At 65.2% G+C, this 14,712-nt stretch overlaps 1 protein-coding gene across 3 annotated transcripts; it reads right to left on the bottom strand.

The window, feature by feature from the left end:
- Nucleotides 1-3,532: 3,532 nt before the first annotated feature.
- SIPA1 (signal-induced proliferation-associated 1) lies at nt 3,533-14,343 on the bottom strand. 3 transcript variants are annotated; one of them, XM_056132032.1, is made up of 16 exons: nt 14,264-14,343; nt 11,410-12,169; nt 10,688-10,815; nt 10,423-10,599; nt 8,743-8,917; nt 8,220-8,323; nt 7,838-7,995; nt 7,127-7,739; nt 6,619-6,893; nt 4,788-4,985; nt 4,583-4,694; nt 4,401-4,497; nt 4,189-4,290; nt 4,058-4,112; nt 3,869-3,947; nt 3,533-3,787 (listed from the first exon to the last, which is right to left on the bottom strand). In XM_056132032.1, exons 2-16 carry the CDS (start codon nt 12,080-12,082, stop codon nt 3,674-3,676), a joined length of 3,060 nt encoding a protein of 1,019 aa, XP_055988007.1. In that variant the 5' UTR covers nt 12,083-12,169; nt 14,264-14,343; the 3' UTR covers nt 3,533-3,673. The 3 variants fall into 3 exon arrangements, 2 of the variants coding, with proteins under 2 accessions (XP_055988007.1, XP_055988006.1); XM_056132031.1 differs by having other exon boundaries at nt 14,208-14,332; XR_008794960.1 differs by having other exon boundaries at nt 3,741-3,787; nt 4,058-4,107; nt 14,208-14,332.
- Nucleotides 14,344-14,712: the final 369 nt, after the last annotated feature.

The raw sequence follows: 14,712 nt of genomic DNA, 5'->3' as shown, positions 1-14,712 counted from the left end.
GCAGCCCCCAATACACTCTTCTCGGTCCCGCCGCACTGGACCTGTGATGACACTTGAGTCTTTACTCAGGACGACCTTGGGATACCCTTACTGTCCAGTGGATGGAAGCTGGCAGCTCAGGTGTGAGTGGAGGGGGGTTCCAGTGCCCAGCAGATCAATCTGCATAGGAGAAGACTTGGTGGTGTCTGCATTAACTTCCCGTTTTAGAACAGAGGATGTGGACTTGTGGAGCTGGCCTGTGTCAGCTGGTAAATGATGTTGGGAGATTATGTTACGTCGGGCAGGTTCCAGAAGTATTTAAGGGGTTTGAATTTAACATCTTGGATGGCCAAGAAGAGGTGCCTCTGTCGGGGAAGGGGAAATGGCAGAACTACGCCTGCCCCACCTATGCGTTGATACCCTGTTCTGCAAAGACCCAAGAAATCCTGGGTTTGCAGCCACGGGAAGATTATAAACAAAGGCCACGCTCAACCTTAAGTGTTAGGTTTGGACACACTTCCGGCTTGGTGCGACGCACGCGCAGTACAGTGCTTCTAGCAAAGCGGGGCACGGGCCTCTGGGGCGCGCATGTGCACGCGGCGCTCTGGGGCCGCGAGGGCGGGTTAGGCGCCTGAGGAACCCTCAGTTCTGAGACCGATGGCCATTTCGTGCCGGGTTGTGCAATTCTGGGAGGAGGCTGACGGCAGAGAAAAGCAGCTCCGCAGGGGGCGTGCTGCCAAAGGTATCCCGGAGCGGGTCAACGGTCTGCCAGCGAAAATGCCAGCACCCGGCGCGAGGTGGGGGAGGCAGAAAACCTCCGGAGCGTGTTCCAGCCCGGCGGCACGGGGCGGGGCCACGCCCAAAGCCGCGAGGATGAACCACTCAAGGGCTGCGGGAGTGACGGGGTGGGGGCGGGATGAGACAGGCAGGGGCCACGCCCACAGCCGCGAGAGCCAACCAGAGGCGCCTGGGGGCGGGGCGGGCCTGGGCCACTCCCAGAGCTGCGAGGGCCAGCCAGGGGTGGGGTGTAGGCGGGACGGGACGCACCGGGGCCACGCCCAGAGCCGCGAGGGCCAACCAGCCAGGGGCGGGGTGTGGGCGGGGCGGGACGCGCCGGGGCCACGCCCAGGGCCGCGAAGGCCAACCAGCCAGGGGCGGGGATGTGGGCGGGGCGGGACGCACCGGGGCCACGCCCAGGGCCGCGAGGGCCAACCAGCCAGGGGCGGGGGTGTGGGCTGGGCGGGACGCGCCGGGGCCACGCCCAGTGTCGCGAGGACCAACCAGCCAGGGGCGGGGATGTGGGCGGGGCGGGATGCGCCGGGGCCAACCAGGCAGGGGCGCCTGGAGGGGCGGGCAGTGTGGGCCGGGCGAAGGCGGGGCCTGCTGGGTGAAGGGGCGTCTCCTCCCAGCCGGCAGGTGGAGGGCAGTGCCCAACGTGTTCCACCTGGGAATGGTGCCGGGTTGAGTCCATATCCTCCCGCCTGGCCGCCCCGTCTTTCTGGGCTTTCCCAGTGTCCTGAGGTGGCCTTCCGCGATCCCCGGAAGCTTCTGTCACGGTCCTTCCCACAGTCCCCGAGTGACCTCTTGGTGCTGATGGCAAACAGCCCCAGTACTTGTCTCTGCGCAGAAGCTCCACTCAGCGGACACCCCACTCTGACATGCCTCGGGCCTTTCAAAGAACCCAGATGACTCCAGCCGACCTGACCTGCCCCTCTCCCACCCTCCCTCCAATGGGGGGGCTCTTCTCCCCTCGCAACCCACGCTTCACGTCAGGTGTAGGCGAGTTGGGTCACTTCTCCATCACCCCTGCTCTCCCCTAGTTTCAACTCCTGCTTGGAGGCCCGGCAGCCCTGACCTCACTCCCTCTGATCATCGGCGTGTGACCAGATCTCCGTTTTCTGCAGGCACACCCAGAGCGTGACTGGCAAGAGTCCATACCAGGAAACTGCGTTGGGAGCTGTTCGTCCAGAATCCTTAGGGCACCTTCACTGCCCTTTCTGATTCTGCTGTGGCTTCACCGCCCCAGCAGCCCACACATGCTCTGACTCCTGTTCGGCGGGTGCCAGACTCGTCCAGGCTTGTATACCCGGGATTCTCGGCTCAGTGAACTCTTATCCAACCTGCAAAACATTCTCACATGAATGTCCCCATGAAGCCTTCCTGATCTTCCAGTACTTCGTGCTGCCCAAACCTGTTGCTGGTCTCTGGGGTGGACCTCGGCCCAGGGGGAAGGGCTGAATGCAGCAGGAAGTACAGGGCAAGAAGGAGCCCTCCTGGGCCCCAAGTCCAGCAGACAAAGAGTTTATATTCAGCACATGTTTGGGGTTCTGGTGCCGCTCATGGGAAGGGCCCAACCCGGTGGGGCTGCTGATTTCCCAGAGACACGGAAACAGCCCGGCAGCTGAAGACCTCCGGTTCCAGCCACAGCCATGCTTAAGACCATTCTCCACACGTTCTGACGAGCCTAACGCATGAAGGAACCGGCCAAGGAACCCAGGTGTGCAGGACCCGGGCCGTAGGACCCGGGGTGTAGATCTCCAAGCCTGCTTGGATTGGGACTGGGCCTCCTCCACCCAGATCCCCCATCTTCCAGTATGTAGGCGTTACACCCACCCACTGCCCCCGGCGCCGTGTAATCCCATCAATGACCAAGACCCAGAGAATATAAAACCAAGCTCCCGGAAGCGCGTGGCTGCTTTTGCGGCCGCGTGACATTTTCTTATCTAGTTCTTACTCTGGAGAACCTGGCAGGCTTCCAAAAGTATCCTGCCACACGGCAGAGTCTAGCAAACTCCCTGTGGCGTATTCAATATGCCAAAAACCAGTAACAATGATGGGTCTCATTCTCCTGACCCTGAAAGAGCCTCAAATGTGGCACTTTCTAAAATCTCAGGGCTAGGACAAAGGAGACATTACTGGTGCCTGTTCAAGGGAATCGATGAACAACAGGATGACAGTGATAGAGTGATAAGGAAACAGCTCCAGGAAACTGAGGCAAAAGGGCCACCACCTCTGGACTCAAATCTGTGGTCAAGAGAGTGCCAGGGGGAGCTGGAGTAACAGTACAGCGTGTAGGGTGTTTGCCTTGCACGTGGCTGACCCACGTTCAATCCCCGGCATCCCATATGGTCCCCCAAGCACTGCCAGGAGTCATTCCTGAGTGCAGAGCCAGGACTAACCCCTGAGCATCATTTGGTGTGATGAGAGAAAGAGAGACAGAGATAGAGCGTGCCAGGCCTGGGGCCTTGGTGACCCCAAAGAGGGCTGGGGCTTTGACCCGGGGCCAGTGTTGGTGAGTCGGGGGTAGAGGGGAGCTGTGGTCATATGCTCTGGAACCTTAACCCACCCTATGCCCTTACTCCACCCTCAACTTGGCTTCAGTGACACAGAAGACCAAGCTGACCCTGGTATGGCCGGCAGCATCAGAGAAACACAATGCCAGCCCAGCCCTGAGCAGTATCCCCTCTGGCTCCGGGCAGCACCCCGAAAGCCCCCCGTCACCCCAAACACCCACACACACATACTCCCTAGTAGTGGCTTCTTTACTCCCTGAAGTCCCTTCCCCCTCAAAATATTTACACCAGGGCAGGGGAGGGCCAGTTTGACGGCCACGCAGGGGTGGGGCGTGGGGCAGTGCTGAACTGCGCGGCGCGCAGGGTGAGTTCCTGAGGTGCCCGGGAGGGCGGCTGCGGGCTCAGGCCAGGTCTCCGGGGGGCGCGGCCTGCTCCGAGGCCTGGGCGAGCAGCCGAAGGTTGTTGTGACGCAGGCTCCGCACTTCCTCCTCCAGGGCCGCCCGGTTCGCCTTCTCCTGGGGGAGGCGGGTATCAGCGTGGCAGCCCCTCTTGGCGGTGCCCAGGGCCCCTCCCAGTGCCCGTGCCCGTCCCCTTACCTTCTGCAGGTCAACCTCCAGCTTCCTGAGCATGCACTCCAGGTGCGACACCTTCTCCGACAGGCTCTCGGTGTCAGGCCTGAGGACCCGAGGTGGAGGGTGGGACTCCAGTAAGAGCTCAGCACCCCCCCCCATCATCTCACACCGACGGGGGAGGCGTGCCGTGGGGGAGGGGCAAGGGGCACTTACTCGGCATCCGGCTGAGGTGGTCCGTTGGGGTCTCCGCTCTCTGGGAAGGGCTGTCCTGGGGGCACAGAGTCAGGCAGGTCGGAGAAGGGCCCCAACCCTGCTGCCACCGCCCCCCAGGCCCCGGGCCTCACCCTCGCGGGCCAGCGACTCCAGGATGGTGTTGCAGGTGGACGCGATCTCCGAGATGGAACGCCACTCGTCCTCTAGCGTCTCACTGCCCGCCTCCGAGATGACTGCGAGAAGGACTCAGTCACCCGCCCCTGCCGGCCCCACAGCCACTGCAAGGCGGGGGTGGGGCTCAGTCACCCACCCCCGCTGGCCCCCAGTTCCGCCAAGCCCTCACTTTTACTGATGGAGTTCCGCAGAGAGAGCGTGCGCGGCAGGAAGGAGGCTCTCAGCTCGGGAGCAGTGTCACCCCCATCCTCGCTGCCTGGACCGTCCTGGGAGGGGGGACAGAGGCCATGTCAAGATGCCCACCCTCACCCGGTGTCCACGCCGTGCCCTCTGAAGCGTGCATCTGCTCACCTGGGCGGGGGGCGTCTCCCGGCCGGCACTGGGTGCTGATGGCTTGGCTGGGGTGGCCAGAAGCAGGTCCGGGGTGGTGGTGGGCAGGAGGGGGGCCTCGTCCTCCAGGGAGCTGGGAAGAGACAAGGGCTAAGACTGGGAGCCCCCCCCCCCCGGGCCTCTCCCCCACCCCCCATGGGAGGGGAGTGGTGGGGAGAGGGCGCACCTGCAGGGTGAAGGTGAGTGCTGGCTGTGCAGGAACTCGGTCCTCTCCTCGGCCAGGTCCCCGGGAGCGGTGGGCGCACTGCCCTCATGCATGCACCCCTGCAGCAGGGCCTCCTCCGGCGCCTCATCCTGCACCGGCTCCGGGGGCCCGCGCCGGCCGGGCTCCTGCAGAGACAGCGTGTACAGCTCCGAGAAGCTCCTGGGAGGAGGAAGGGCTGTGTCAGGCACCCCGGGCGCCCCCTTCCAGGACAGCCCACCACACCCCCCCCCCAACACACACACCCTGCACTGTGTGTGCCTGGCTGCTGGTCATCGCTCCAGACAGTTCCAGAGCCGGCCTGTGGCAGCACTGGCCCGCACGTGGCAGGATCCGCCACTGACAATTGCCTCCATCTGGGAGACGGTGCTGATGGCCCCAGTCCCAGAGAGCACTGCAGGGGGTGTGAAAGTCACCCCGTGGGTTGCTAAGCACCGAGACCCCCCTGGTTGCTGTCCGGAGACTAAATCTGTGAGCTAAGAAGGCATTCACGTTTTCTTTGGCGGGGGGGAAGACACACCTGGCAATGCTCAGGCCCCCGCGTTCACATTTTTAAGTAGTTGAAAGGAGAGAATATGATTTCTGTGACACACGAAAACCATCTAAAACCCAAGTTCAGTGTCCATAAATAAAATCTGGTGGAACCCAGCCACCCTTGTTCATTTCCATGTCCTCCTTGGAGATTCTAGTGCTGCAACCAAATTCTTTATTCGTTTGTTTTTTTGGTATTTTTATTTTGGGGCCACACCCAGCTGTGCTCAGGGCTTACTCCTGGCTCAGCGTTCAGGGATCATTCCTGGTGGGGCTCGGGGGAAACATGGGGTGCCGGGGAATCGAACCCGAGGCAGTTCTGTGCAAGGCAAGCACCCTACCCACTGTACTATCGCTCTGGTGGGAAGACTTTTTTTTTTTTGGAAGACGTTTTAAAATGATGAGGGGGAGAAAGTTCACTTGCAGGGGCTGGAGCAATAGCACAGCAGGTAGGGAGTTTGCCTTGCACGCGGCCGACCCGGGTTCGATTTCCAGCATCCCATATGGTCTCCCAAGCACCGCCAGGAGTGATTCCTGAGTGCAAAGCCAGGAGTAACCCCTGAGCATCGCAGAGTGTGACCCAAAAAGAAAAAGAAAAAAAGAAAGGTCGCTTGTCTGGCATGCAACTGATAAGGGTTCTTTCCTCACGCCATATAATCCCGGGGACCTGCCAGGGGTGATTCCTGAGCCAGAAGTAAGCACTGAGCTCCACCACATGTGACCCCCAAAGAAAAAGGGAGGGGGGCGCTGCTACTTCCTTGGGTGGTGTTGGGGGGGGGGTCGTGCAGTCAATACCCTAACACCCTGCAGTGCTTTTTTCCCTTTTTGGGTCACACCTGGCGATGCACAGGGGTTACTCCTGGCTCTGCACTCAGGAATTATTCCTGGCAGTGCTCAGGGGATCATATGGGATGCTGGGAATCAAACCCGGGTCAGCCGCGTGCAAGGCAATGTACTGTCACTCCAGCCCCCCTTGTAGTACTCTTGTGTGCTCACAGGCGCCAGGGATCACTGGGGGGGGGGGGGGGTCCTCCCCGCCTGCTCCAGGCCTCGGGGCTATATCCCCGCCCTCGGCCTTTAGAGCAGCCAAGCGCTTAATTGGCGTCACCAGGCAGTGCGGCGCAGGGAGGTGCGGAAACTTGGCTTCTCCCGAGGAGGAAAGGCATCCACGTGGGGTTCTCGAGAGAACGCAGCGAAGGCGGCGAACCCCGGGCGGTGGCCGGCGGCCCGACGCTCCCACCTCCCCCGCGTGCCCCGCGCTGACCTGCGGGGCCGGCCGCTCTCGTCCGGGGGCAGCACGGTGACGTAGACCTTGGGCGCCGAGCGCAGCAGCTGGGCAGCGGCCTGGGGGCCGAGGCTGGGCAACGTCTGACCGCACACGCGCAGCAGGCGCGCCCCGGGCCGCAGCCCCGCCGTCTCGGCGAACGTGAAGCGCTCCACGCGCGTGATGAAGCCCTCGGCGTCCACCTCGAAGCCCAGGCGGCCTTGACCGTCGCGGGGCGGCGCGAGCTCCCGGGTCTCGCAGCCGCGGCTCACCAGCTGGGGCGGGGCGGGCAGTGAGCAGGGGGCAGGGCGCGCCCCGGGCCCCCCGCCCCCGCCCCGCACAGACCTTTCCACCGCCCCCCCAGGGGAGCGCGAGCGACCTTCGGGATGAAGGCAGGAGGCTCGGCGTCCCCACACCCCGCCCCGGACCCAGGCCGGGTCGGCTCGTAGCCCTGATTCGTCCCCCTCCCGCCAGGGGTCCCCAAGCGGCGCCCGCCCCCGGGCCTCACCTGCAGGCGCGCCACCACCTCGCCGACCGCCTGGTCCGGAGGCCCGTCGAACCGCAGCGTGATCGCCTCCCCGCGGCCGTAGTACAGGTCGAGCTGGTGCTCCGCGAAGGTCCAGGCCAGCACGTCGCGACACGCGCAGTTGAAGACCACGCGGCCGTCGCGGGGGACCACTAGCACCAGGGCCTCGGCCGAGATCCCCAGCAGGCAGGGCACCTCGGCGCCGTCGGGCCGGGCCGCCTCCTCCAGCCTGGCGGACACGCGCGTCCCCGCCGCCGCGCGGACGCCCCACACCAGCGCGCCGGCCGCCTGCAGCTCGGCGCCCGCACCCCGGGCCGGGGCCCGGCGCCTCCCGCCCAGGGAGGGCAGGCCGAAGCGCGAGGCCGAGTCCAGCGACGTGGTGGTCACCTCGTTGGTGGCCAGGTCCTGCAGGTACTGCTGGCGCGTGCGCGTGGCCATGGCGTGGAACTGGCGCGCGTGCCCCGCCGCCTGCTCGCCGTTGAGCGCCTTGGCCAGCAGGAAGGCCCGGAAGTCGGCGTTGGCCTCGAAGGGGCCCCCGCCCGGGGGCAGCGCCGGCCCAAAGGCAGGGGTGTCCAGGGTGCGGCTCACAGCCACCCTGCAGGGAGGGAGCCGGCGGGAGTCAGGCGCCACGGCGGGGACCGAGAAGCGGTGGGCACTGGCACCCCGAGTCCACCCACCCCCTGCGACGCCCACCTGTAGCAGGTGTGCGCGGTGCAGGGCGCATACGCCCGCACCACCAGAAACACGTGCTGGAAGTGAGAGCGGATGGTGCTGGGGCAGAAGGGTTTGCTGCCCGGCTCCTGGAAGACGATGGTCACGATGTCGTTGCCGATGTGACGCTTCCGCAGGAGCTGGGGGTGCGGGGCGGGAAACATCTGTGTATGTGAGGGGCTGAACGGGCCCTGTCTGCCCCCCACTCCTTCATTCTGGCAGGGCACCCCACCCCGGGGAAGGCCTGGGGAGGGACAGCCAAAGGGCGGGGTGCTGGAGGTCCCCCCAATATTGTCATCCGTGCTGCACACAGCCCGGTCCTCCCAAATCCCGGCATCTCCCCCAGGTCCTCGCCCTGGCACACCTGTTGCTGGTTATTGGGGGTGTAAGGCAGCATCGTGGACACGTGGAACATGATCTCGTGGTCCTGGTATGTGGTGTAGAGGGAGTGTGTGCCCGTGGAGTCCGCTGTGGCCGGGGCGTTGGGGGCACAGAGAGAGAGCAAGGGGGGTCTGGGTGACGTGAGTGTGCCACTGTTGCCCACATCCAGGCTGCCCAGTCCCGGGGTCTCCACCCTAGTGGCTCCCTCTCCTCTGCCCACCCCAGGGTAAGTGAACCCAGGTGAGGAGGCGAAGACAGAACCAGAAATGGCCTGGCACTGGCATGAGCCAGTGTGCGGAGCTCACTCCTGGGGAGAACGTGTGTGTTTGATGGAGGGTACCCCCTCACCCCTCTATCCCCAGCTCCCCAGTAGGTCCCCAGGGTCTTGGCATCTGCAGCTGCTTCCCCAGACCCTCAAGCCTCCTTGCTCCTAGGACAGTAAGTAAGAGTCGGACCCTCCAGGCCGCCACCTGCCGCCCATCCCCAGCCTGGCCCCCAGGCCTCACTTTTGGTGTCCAGCTGGGCCCGGTAGTTCTCGAAGCCTTTGAGCCGCACCACGTCTCCCAGCAGCGTGAGGAACTGTGTGAAGGCCGCGCCCGCCTCCTGGTTGTTGTACATCTCCTCCTCCGAGCCCTGGCCCGCCCGGCAGTACAGGATGCCCACCTTCCGCTGGAAGCTCAGCTGGGGAGTGGGGGGGGGCAGGCAGGCGGCGTTGGCCTCAGTCCCCCTCCCCCCGGGCCTATCCCCACCAGGCCTTGGGGAGAGGAGAGGACATTGGTCTGAGGCTGGCACCGCCCTGGGGAGCTGGTCCACATCCTGGCCCAACAAGGGGTGCCTATGATGGAGGGGAGTGGGGGTCTCAGGAAGGATGCTGCACGGGGCATGCCCCACACCAGTAACTGTCACATGGTCACGTTCCACGTTCCAATCTCCGGCATGCACCACCCCCCCAGCCTCTGGGGGCCTCGGACCGCATCATGCCCCTCTTCCACCCCAGTGCCTCTGGCTCTTTCTCAACGCATGGCAGCTGCTCAGGCAGGCTGGGCCTCCAGCTCCCGCCTCTTTCCCTGCCAAGCCTGGCCGCCCCGCGGGCCCCTGCTGCCCCTCTACCCCTCTACCCCAGCTCCTAGCCTGACCCCACTCCCTGCAGGGACAGCTGGACACCTACCCCTCTGCCATTCATGTGTTTTCCTGCAGCCACTGATTCCATGGCTCCCCTCAGACCCTCCTCCCGAGCCCAGATCCATTTCCCCAGCTTCCTGGATAACTTTCCGGCACCCCCTCCTCATGACCCTCCCATGCTGGGGGTCCGGACTCCACAGACACGGTTTCCAGGAGGGCCAACAAGCTGCAGAAACTCACAACATCCCCTCCTTTGGCTCAGTCCCACACCACGGCTCGACTGGGTCGGTGACCCAATCTGCCCATCCTGGGCCCACCGTGCCCCCCAGAAGGCCTTCCTGCCCCTTCTCCCTCTACCCTGAAGGAACTATAGAACCCCAAGGTGACCCCCTTTCCAGCTCAGCCTATGCATCTGGGTCCTTCTGCCCCAAAAACCTGCTCCGCCCACCTCCTGCATTTCTCCATGATGCCAACCCCCTGGGCAAGGAGGGCTGTCAGCACCTCCTCAGTGTCCTGTGGAGCCCTCACCTGCCCTCTCTCCCTGGTGTCCTGCTTCGCCATCACGCACAGTTCTCTGTGACCTCTCCACCTCTCTGGCCACCAGTTCTCAAGGTCAGCTGCCATATAGCCACAGCACCCAGTCTGGGGCCTCGATGCATAAACGCATGAGGCATGTTTGTTGAATGACCAACAGACTGAATTGAGGCCAGTGTGCAATTTTCAGCTCAGGGTGTGGAAAACTTCCAACTGGCTTGAGCTCACATGGGCAACGCAGGAAAGGAGTAAGCATTCCAGGCAAGCAGGGAGATGGAGCTGGGTCTTGCAGGGTAAACCGGCAGGGAAGGAGGGACTTGGAGGTGCCTCCCAATGAAACGGGCAGGTGTGCATACGAATGACCGCCCTTAAAATACAGCTCTGGATTCCTTTGGTCTGAGTCTGGGGCCGAGGTTCCCGGGTGAGGAGAGATCTCCCTTGGAGGTAAACGGGGCTCTAATGCCCTTTCTCGGAAGCAGTGCCACAGGCCAGTTCTGGCTGGAGGATGGGGCCCCCTGCCTGCCACTCACCACTTGCTCATCCAGCGTCAGGAGGGTGCGGGGCACTTTGGGGGAGGCCGAGCCCAGGCGCAGGCAAGTGGGGCTTAGCCGCGGGGCCACGTGCTCCAGAAGTTTCCTGGGGGACAGGCCCCGCGGGGGCCCCGGGGGCAGCACCTCCTCTGAGATGGTGCCGCGAAGGGTCCGGAGCTGAGGAGAGAGTGTAGAGGCGCTCAAAATCCACGCGGGGTGCGGGGGAGAAGCCCCGTCTGACCCCCGCGGTCTGACCCCCGCCCACCTGCGTGGTCCGCACGATGACGCGGTAGCTGTGCAGGGTGCTCCCTCCGCTGCCCTCCTTCTCCTCCCGCCGCAGGCTCACGGCTACGGGACCTAGCACCTCGTCGAGTCCGAAGAAGTTCTGGTGCTCTGGGGATACGGAGCAGGCGTGTTCGGCCCCGCCCACCCTCGCTGGACCACACTCCCCATCATCGTGTCCCGCCCTGTGCCCCCAGGGGCTTAAGCCCCGCCCACATGAATCCCCGCCCACCAGCCGCTCGCCAATCCCGACTTGTGCTAGCGCCTATGAAGTCTCCTCTTGCCCCGCCCCCTGCGAGTCCCGCCCCCGCCCGCCCAGGGAGCCAATGCCGGCCAGCTCCCAGGCCTGCATCTGCCCTGGCCCCGCCCACACGCCTGATTCCTCTCCAAGGCCCAACCCACCCCAGTGGGTACGGGTGAGAGGGTTCCCAGGTGCTGAGGTTTGCGATTCTCACCTCCCTTTAATGGGGATTAAAAGACGTTTTTTCTCCCCAGCCCCGGGGTGTGCAAGGAAGCGGTAGAGGGAGGCCGGGGGCGTGGCTGGCTGTGGGTGGAGGCGGGAGGTGGCTAAAAGTTGGCCCCAGAAGGGCAACCTTGACCAGGAGGCAGAGCCTGACCCTGCATGCGGCCAGTGTTCCTGTGTGCACTGCAGGTGATAAGGAACTCTGGCCCAGTTCTGGCCTGCCAGGCTGGCCCTGCCCTCACCTTTGCCGTAGAAATACTTGCGGTAGTAGCCAGCGCCCAGGTCTGCATGCTCCAAGCTGTAGGCTGAGGTTCGGTTCTGAGGTTCCTCCAGGACGGACACGGCCGTGTTGGGCAGGGCGGGAGGCACGGGGGGGCTCACTAGTCCACTCAGGCCCAGCTCGCCTTCGCCCCCCAGCTCACTCACAAAGCCTGGTGCCCCCAGCAGCAGGTCTGAGCTGGCAGTTTGGTTCTCAGTCGAGGCAGGGGTCCCAGAGGTGGCATCCGGGTGGGCTGCAGTCCCCCGCGGCCGCGGAGCCCAGTCAAAGAGCAGACTCTGAACGTCATAGTGGGCGAACCAGCGGGGTTCGGGAACCGGCGGGAAGGTGGGCTCCAGGTCCTCGCCCGGCAGCCCCAGCAGGGCCAGGGGGTCAGTGAAGAGTCGGGTGGGGGTGGCTGCGGGCCGGCTGGCCTCCTCGTGGCTGTGGGCCCGGGCGCGGGGACTGGCGGGTGTAGGGGGCCGCGCCTCACCGGCATCGCTGCCACTGCGCAGGAGGGGGCCCCGAGTAAACCTGGGCTCGAAGGTGTGCGGGGTCAGCGGGGGCCGGGAGGGCTGGCGCAGCTTGCGAGCGAAGAGGTCGTCGGTGGGTGCCGGGGCTGTGCCCCGCCGAGGGCTCCCCACACCGCCGGCCCACATGGGCGTGCTGTGGGCCTGGCTCTCGGGGGGCTGGGCTGCATTGGCGGGCACGGTGCTCGGTGCCCAGCCTGCCGGCCAGTTCCTGCCCTGAAGGAGGAGGGGGCTGCTTAGAGGGGCCGGGGGACAAAACAGGAACCCGGGCCCCTGATCTGGTCCTCCGCCCCCCGGGTCGGCTTCCGGCCCCCCTCCATGACCATCAAAGCCGCTTCCGCTTTCCTGGCCACTTCCTTGTCTGTTGCCCGAGGGTTCTAGCCCCCTCCTCCCGCTTTGCTCGGGCCAGGCCAGAGGCTGGACGGTCAGGGTCTTCTCCCTGAGGGTCTGGGAGCCGGGGTCCCTGCTGCTGCGTGGGATCCCTAGTTCCCATTCACACACCTTGACCTGGGTCCAGACCCAGAGTGAGGCTTCTGGCCCAGATGGACACAGAACTGGTCTCGGCCGGGACGGGAAATCCACAGGCCTCTGGAGTCTGGGTCCTGCCCACTTGACAAAGGGAGGACGTCCTGTCCCCTGAGACCTTCCTCCCCGCCCCTCCCACTTCCTCCAGGCTCCCCAAGGAGCTGCGCACCCAGAGGCGTGCACTCAGTGTCCTGGCCTCCACAGCCTCAGCACCCCAAGGCCACAGGGGTGTAGAGGAGTTCCCAGGGGCCCTGGTTAGGGCCGCATGAATGGCAAGAGGGCTGCCTTCAGAACAGGAAGTGGCCCCAATTCCGGGCCCAGCCCCCTGCCCACTCCCACATCCTGAGGAAGGTGCTGGGGTCATATTAACTCAGTCATGGGACCCAAGTCACCTGAGGGACAGGCCTGGGCTCACCCTCTTGCAGATGACTGTGGTCGCGCCCCAGGCGCAAGGCAAGGAGTGGGCTGACCAGCTGTGGACTGGAAGTCCGGCCCGAGGGAATCTCTGCCTACCTGGCCCTTTGATGCTGCAGGGAGACCTGGACCTCATCTGGCAGGTCGAGAAGAGGGTGCCCTGGCCCAAGCCATTCTAGCAGATTAAGCACTGGGGCCCGGCCTCCGCTCTGCGGGGCCTCCACAGTGCTGCACCTGTCTGTACTGGGGGCGGGGGTGGGGTGAGACGCAGGCTCACAGGATGTTAAGACAGACACCCCAAGGCCCCAGGGACCTGACCGGTGCGGAAGCGGGTGCCAAGGGAGGTGTGAGAACATGACGGGGGGAGGCCATCTGTCTCAGCCGAGATAGGGGTGCAGGCCCTGCTAGTTAAGTCCTCCTGCACGTCCGGGTTTGGCTGAAGTTCCGGAACCAAGTAGAGAAAGGCCTCCAGGCCCAGAGTCTTCTGTGGCGTCTCCCGGGACAGGACCTGCCTGACCCCGAGCTTCTGTTCTCTCTTCTCTAAATTGGGGTTAACAATTCCTCACCCCTCCCAAGACTGCTGGAGATGAAAGGGGGGTGACCTAGGGAACCAGGCCATGTGGTAGTTAAGTGTGGGTGCGTGTGCCAAGTTTCTGGGCTGGATGGGGGTGACGGGGACACGAGGACTGAGCCCCGTGGCATGTGTGCCGAGGATGGGCTGCCTCTGGCCTGTCTTGGGTGGGAGCCGGTTCTTGAGCACAGCCATCACCCCCCCACACCCCCCCCCAGCAGCATCACACAGGGTCCATTGAGGCCGGGACATTCCTCTCAGGCTGTGTCACTGGTGGAGGGGGAGAGGGGGCCGGCCCCACCCCCACAGATCCGGAAGGCCTGGCTGCCCCAGGAGGAGGCGCTGGACGCTTCCCAGCACATCTGGAGGTCACGACCCCATTGCTGCTGCCAGGGGGCGCGACAGATGTTTCCTCCCTCCTGGGCCAGGCGGGGGGACTGGGGGAGGGGGGGCGGCTTGCAAAGGAGGAGGGCTGGGGAAGAGGCTGTCCAGGAAGAAGGGGGAGCCCCGGACCGGGCAGTCCCGCACACAGCCGGCGGCGCCTGGAGCCGCCGCCAGCGACTCGGAAGGGTGGGAAGCCGCGGCATCCACTGTCCCGCGCGCGCCGTGGGGCGGGGGCAGCTGGACGCGTGGACGCCGGGCTGGGAACTGGAGTCAGGAGGGAGGTGGGGAACAGTGCCGCCAGCGGCAAGCGCCACTGGGTCCCCGGCCGGCCCCGCGCGACCCCCGGGCCGCGCCCCGCACCTTTCCCCGTCCGACCCGACCCCGGGGCCCGGGCTCCCCCGCGCCCGCCGCGGTACCTCTGCGCTCTGGCCCGGCCGCCTCCCGCGCTGGAGTCCGGCTGCCAGTGGTCCCGCTACCGCTCGGGGCGCCGGCTCCGCCTGGGGGCGGGGCCGGGGCGGGGCCTGCGGGGGGCGGGGCCGGGCCGGCGGGAAGCGCTGCGGGCGGGGGCGAGGCCAGGCGGTGGTCACCCTGGCTGGCCTTGCGCCGGGCCCAGCCAGAGCTGTCGGGACTCCTGCCCGGCTGCTGGGCCGGAACGAGTACACCTGGCTACCAGGCCAACTGTCGGGGCTGGCGCGGGCCACCTAGTGTCAGGCACGGGAGCCGCCCGCCCCTGCCCCGGCGCCTTGCAACCGCAACAGTTCGCAGGAGGCCTGGCCCAAGGTCAAGGCTGATCGTGGCCAGAGTCAGCCCACCGGAGCTGGAGGCTCTGAGCACATGAGAGAATTGGGGAGAAATAGGAATTATG

The sequence above is a fragment of the Sorex fumeus genome, unplaced genomic scaffold, assembly GCF_029834395.1.
Source record: "Sorex fumeus unplaced genomic scaffold, SorFum_2.1 ptg000093l, whole genome shotgun sequence".
In the NCBI taxonomy this organism is placed as follows: Eukaryota; Metazoa; Chordata; class Mammalia; order Eulipotyphla; family Soricidae; genus Sorex; species Sorex fumeus.
Note: the sequence above shows the minus strand (reverse complement) of the source record. Positions and strands in the feature narration are given on the sequence as shown.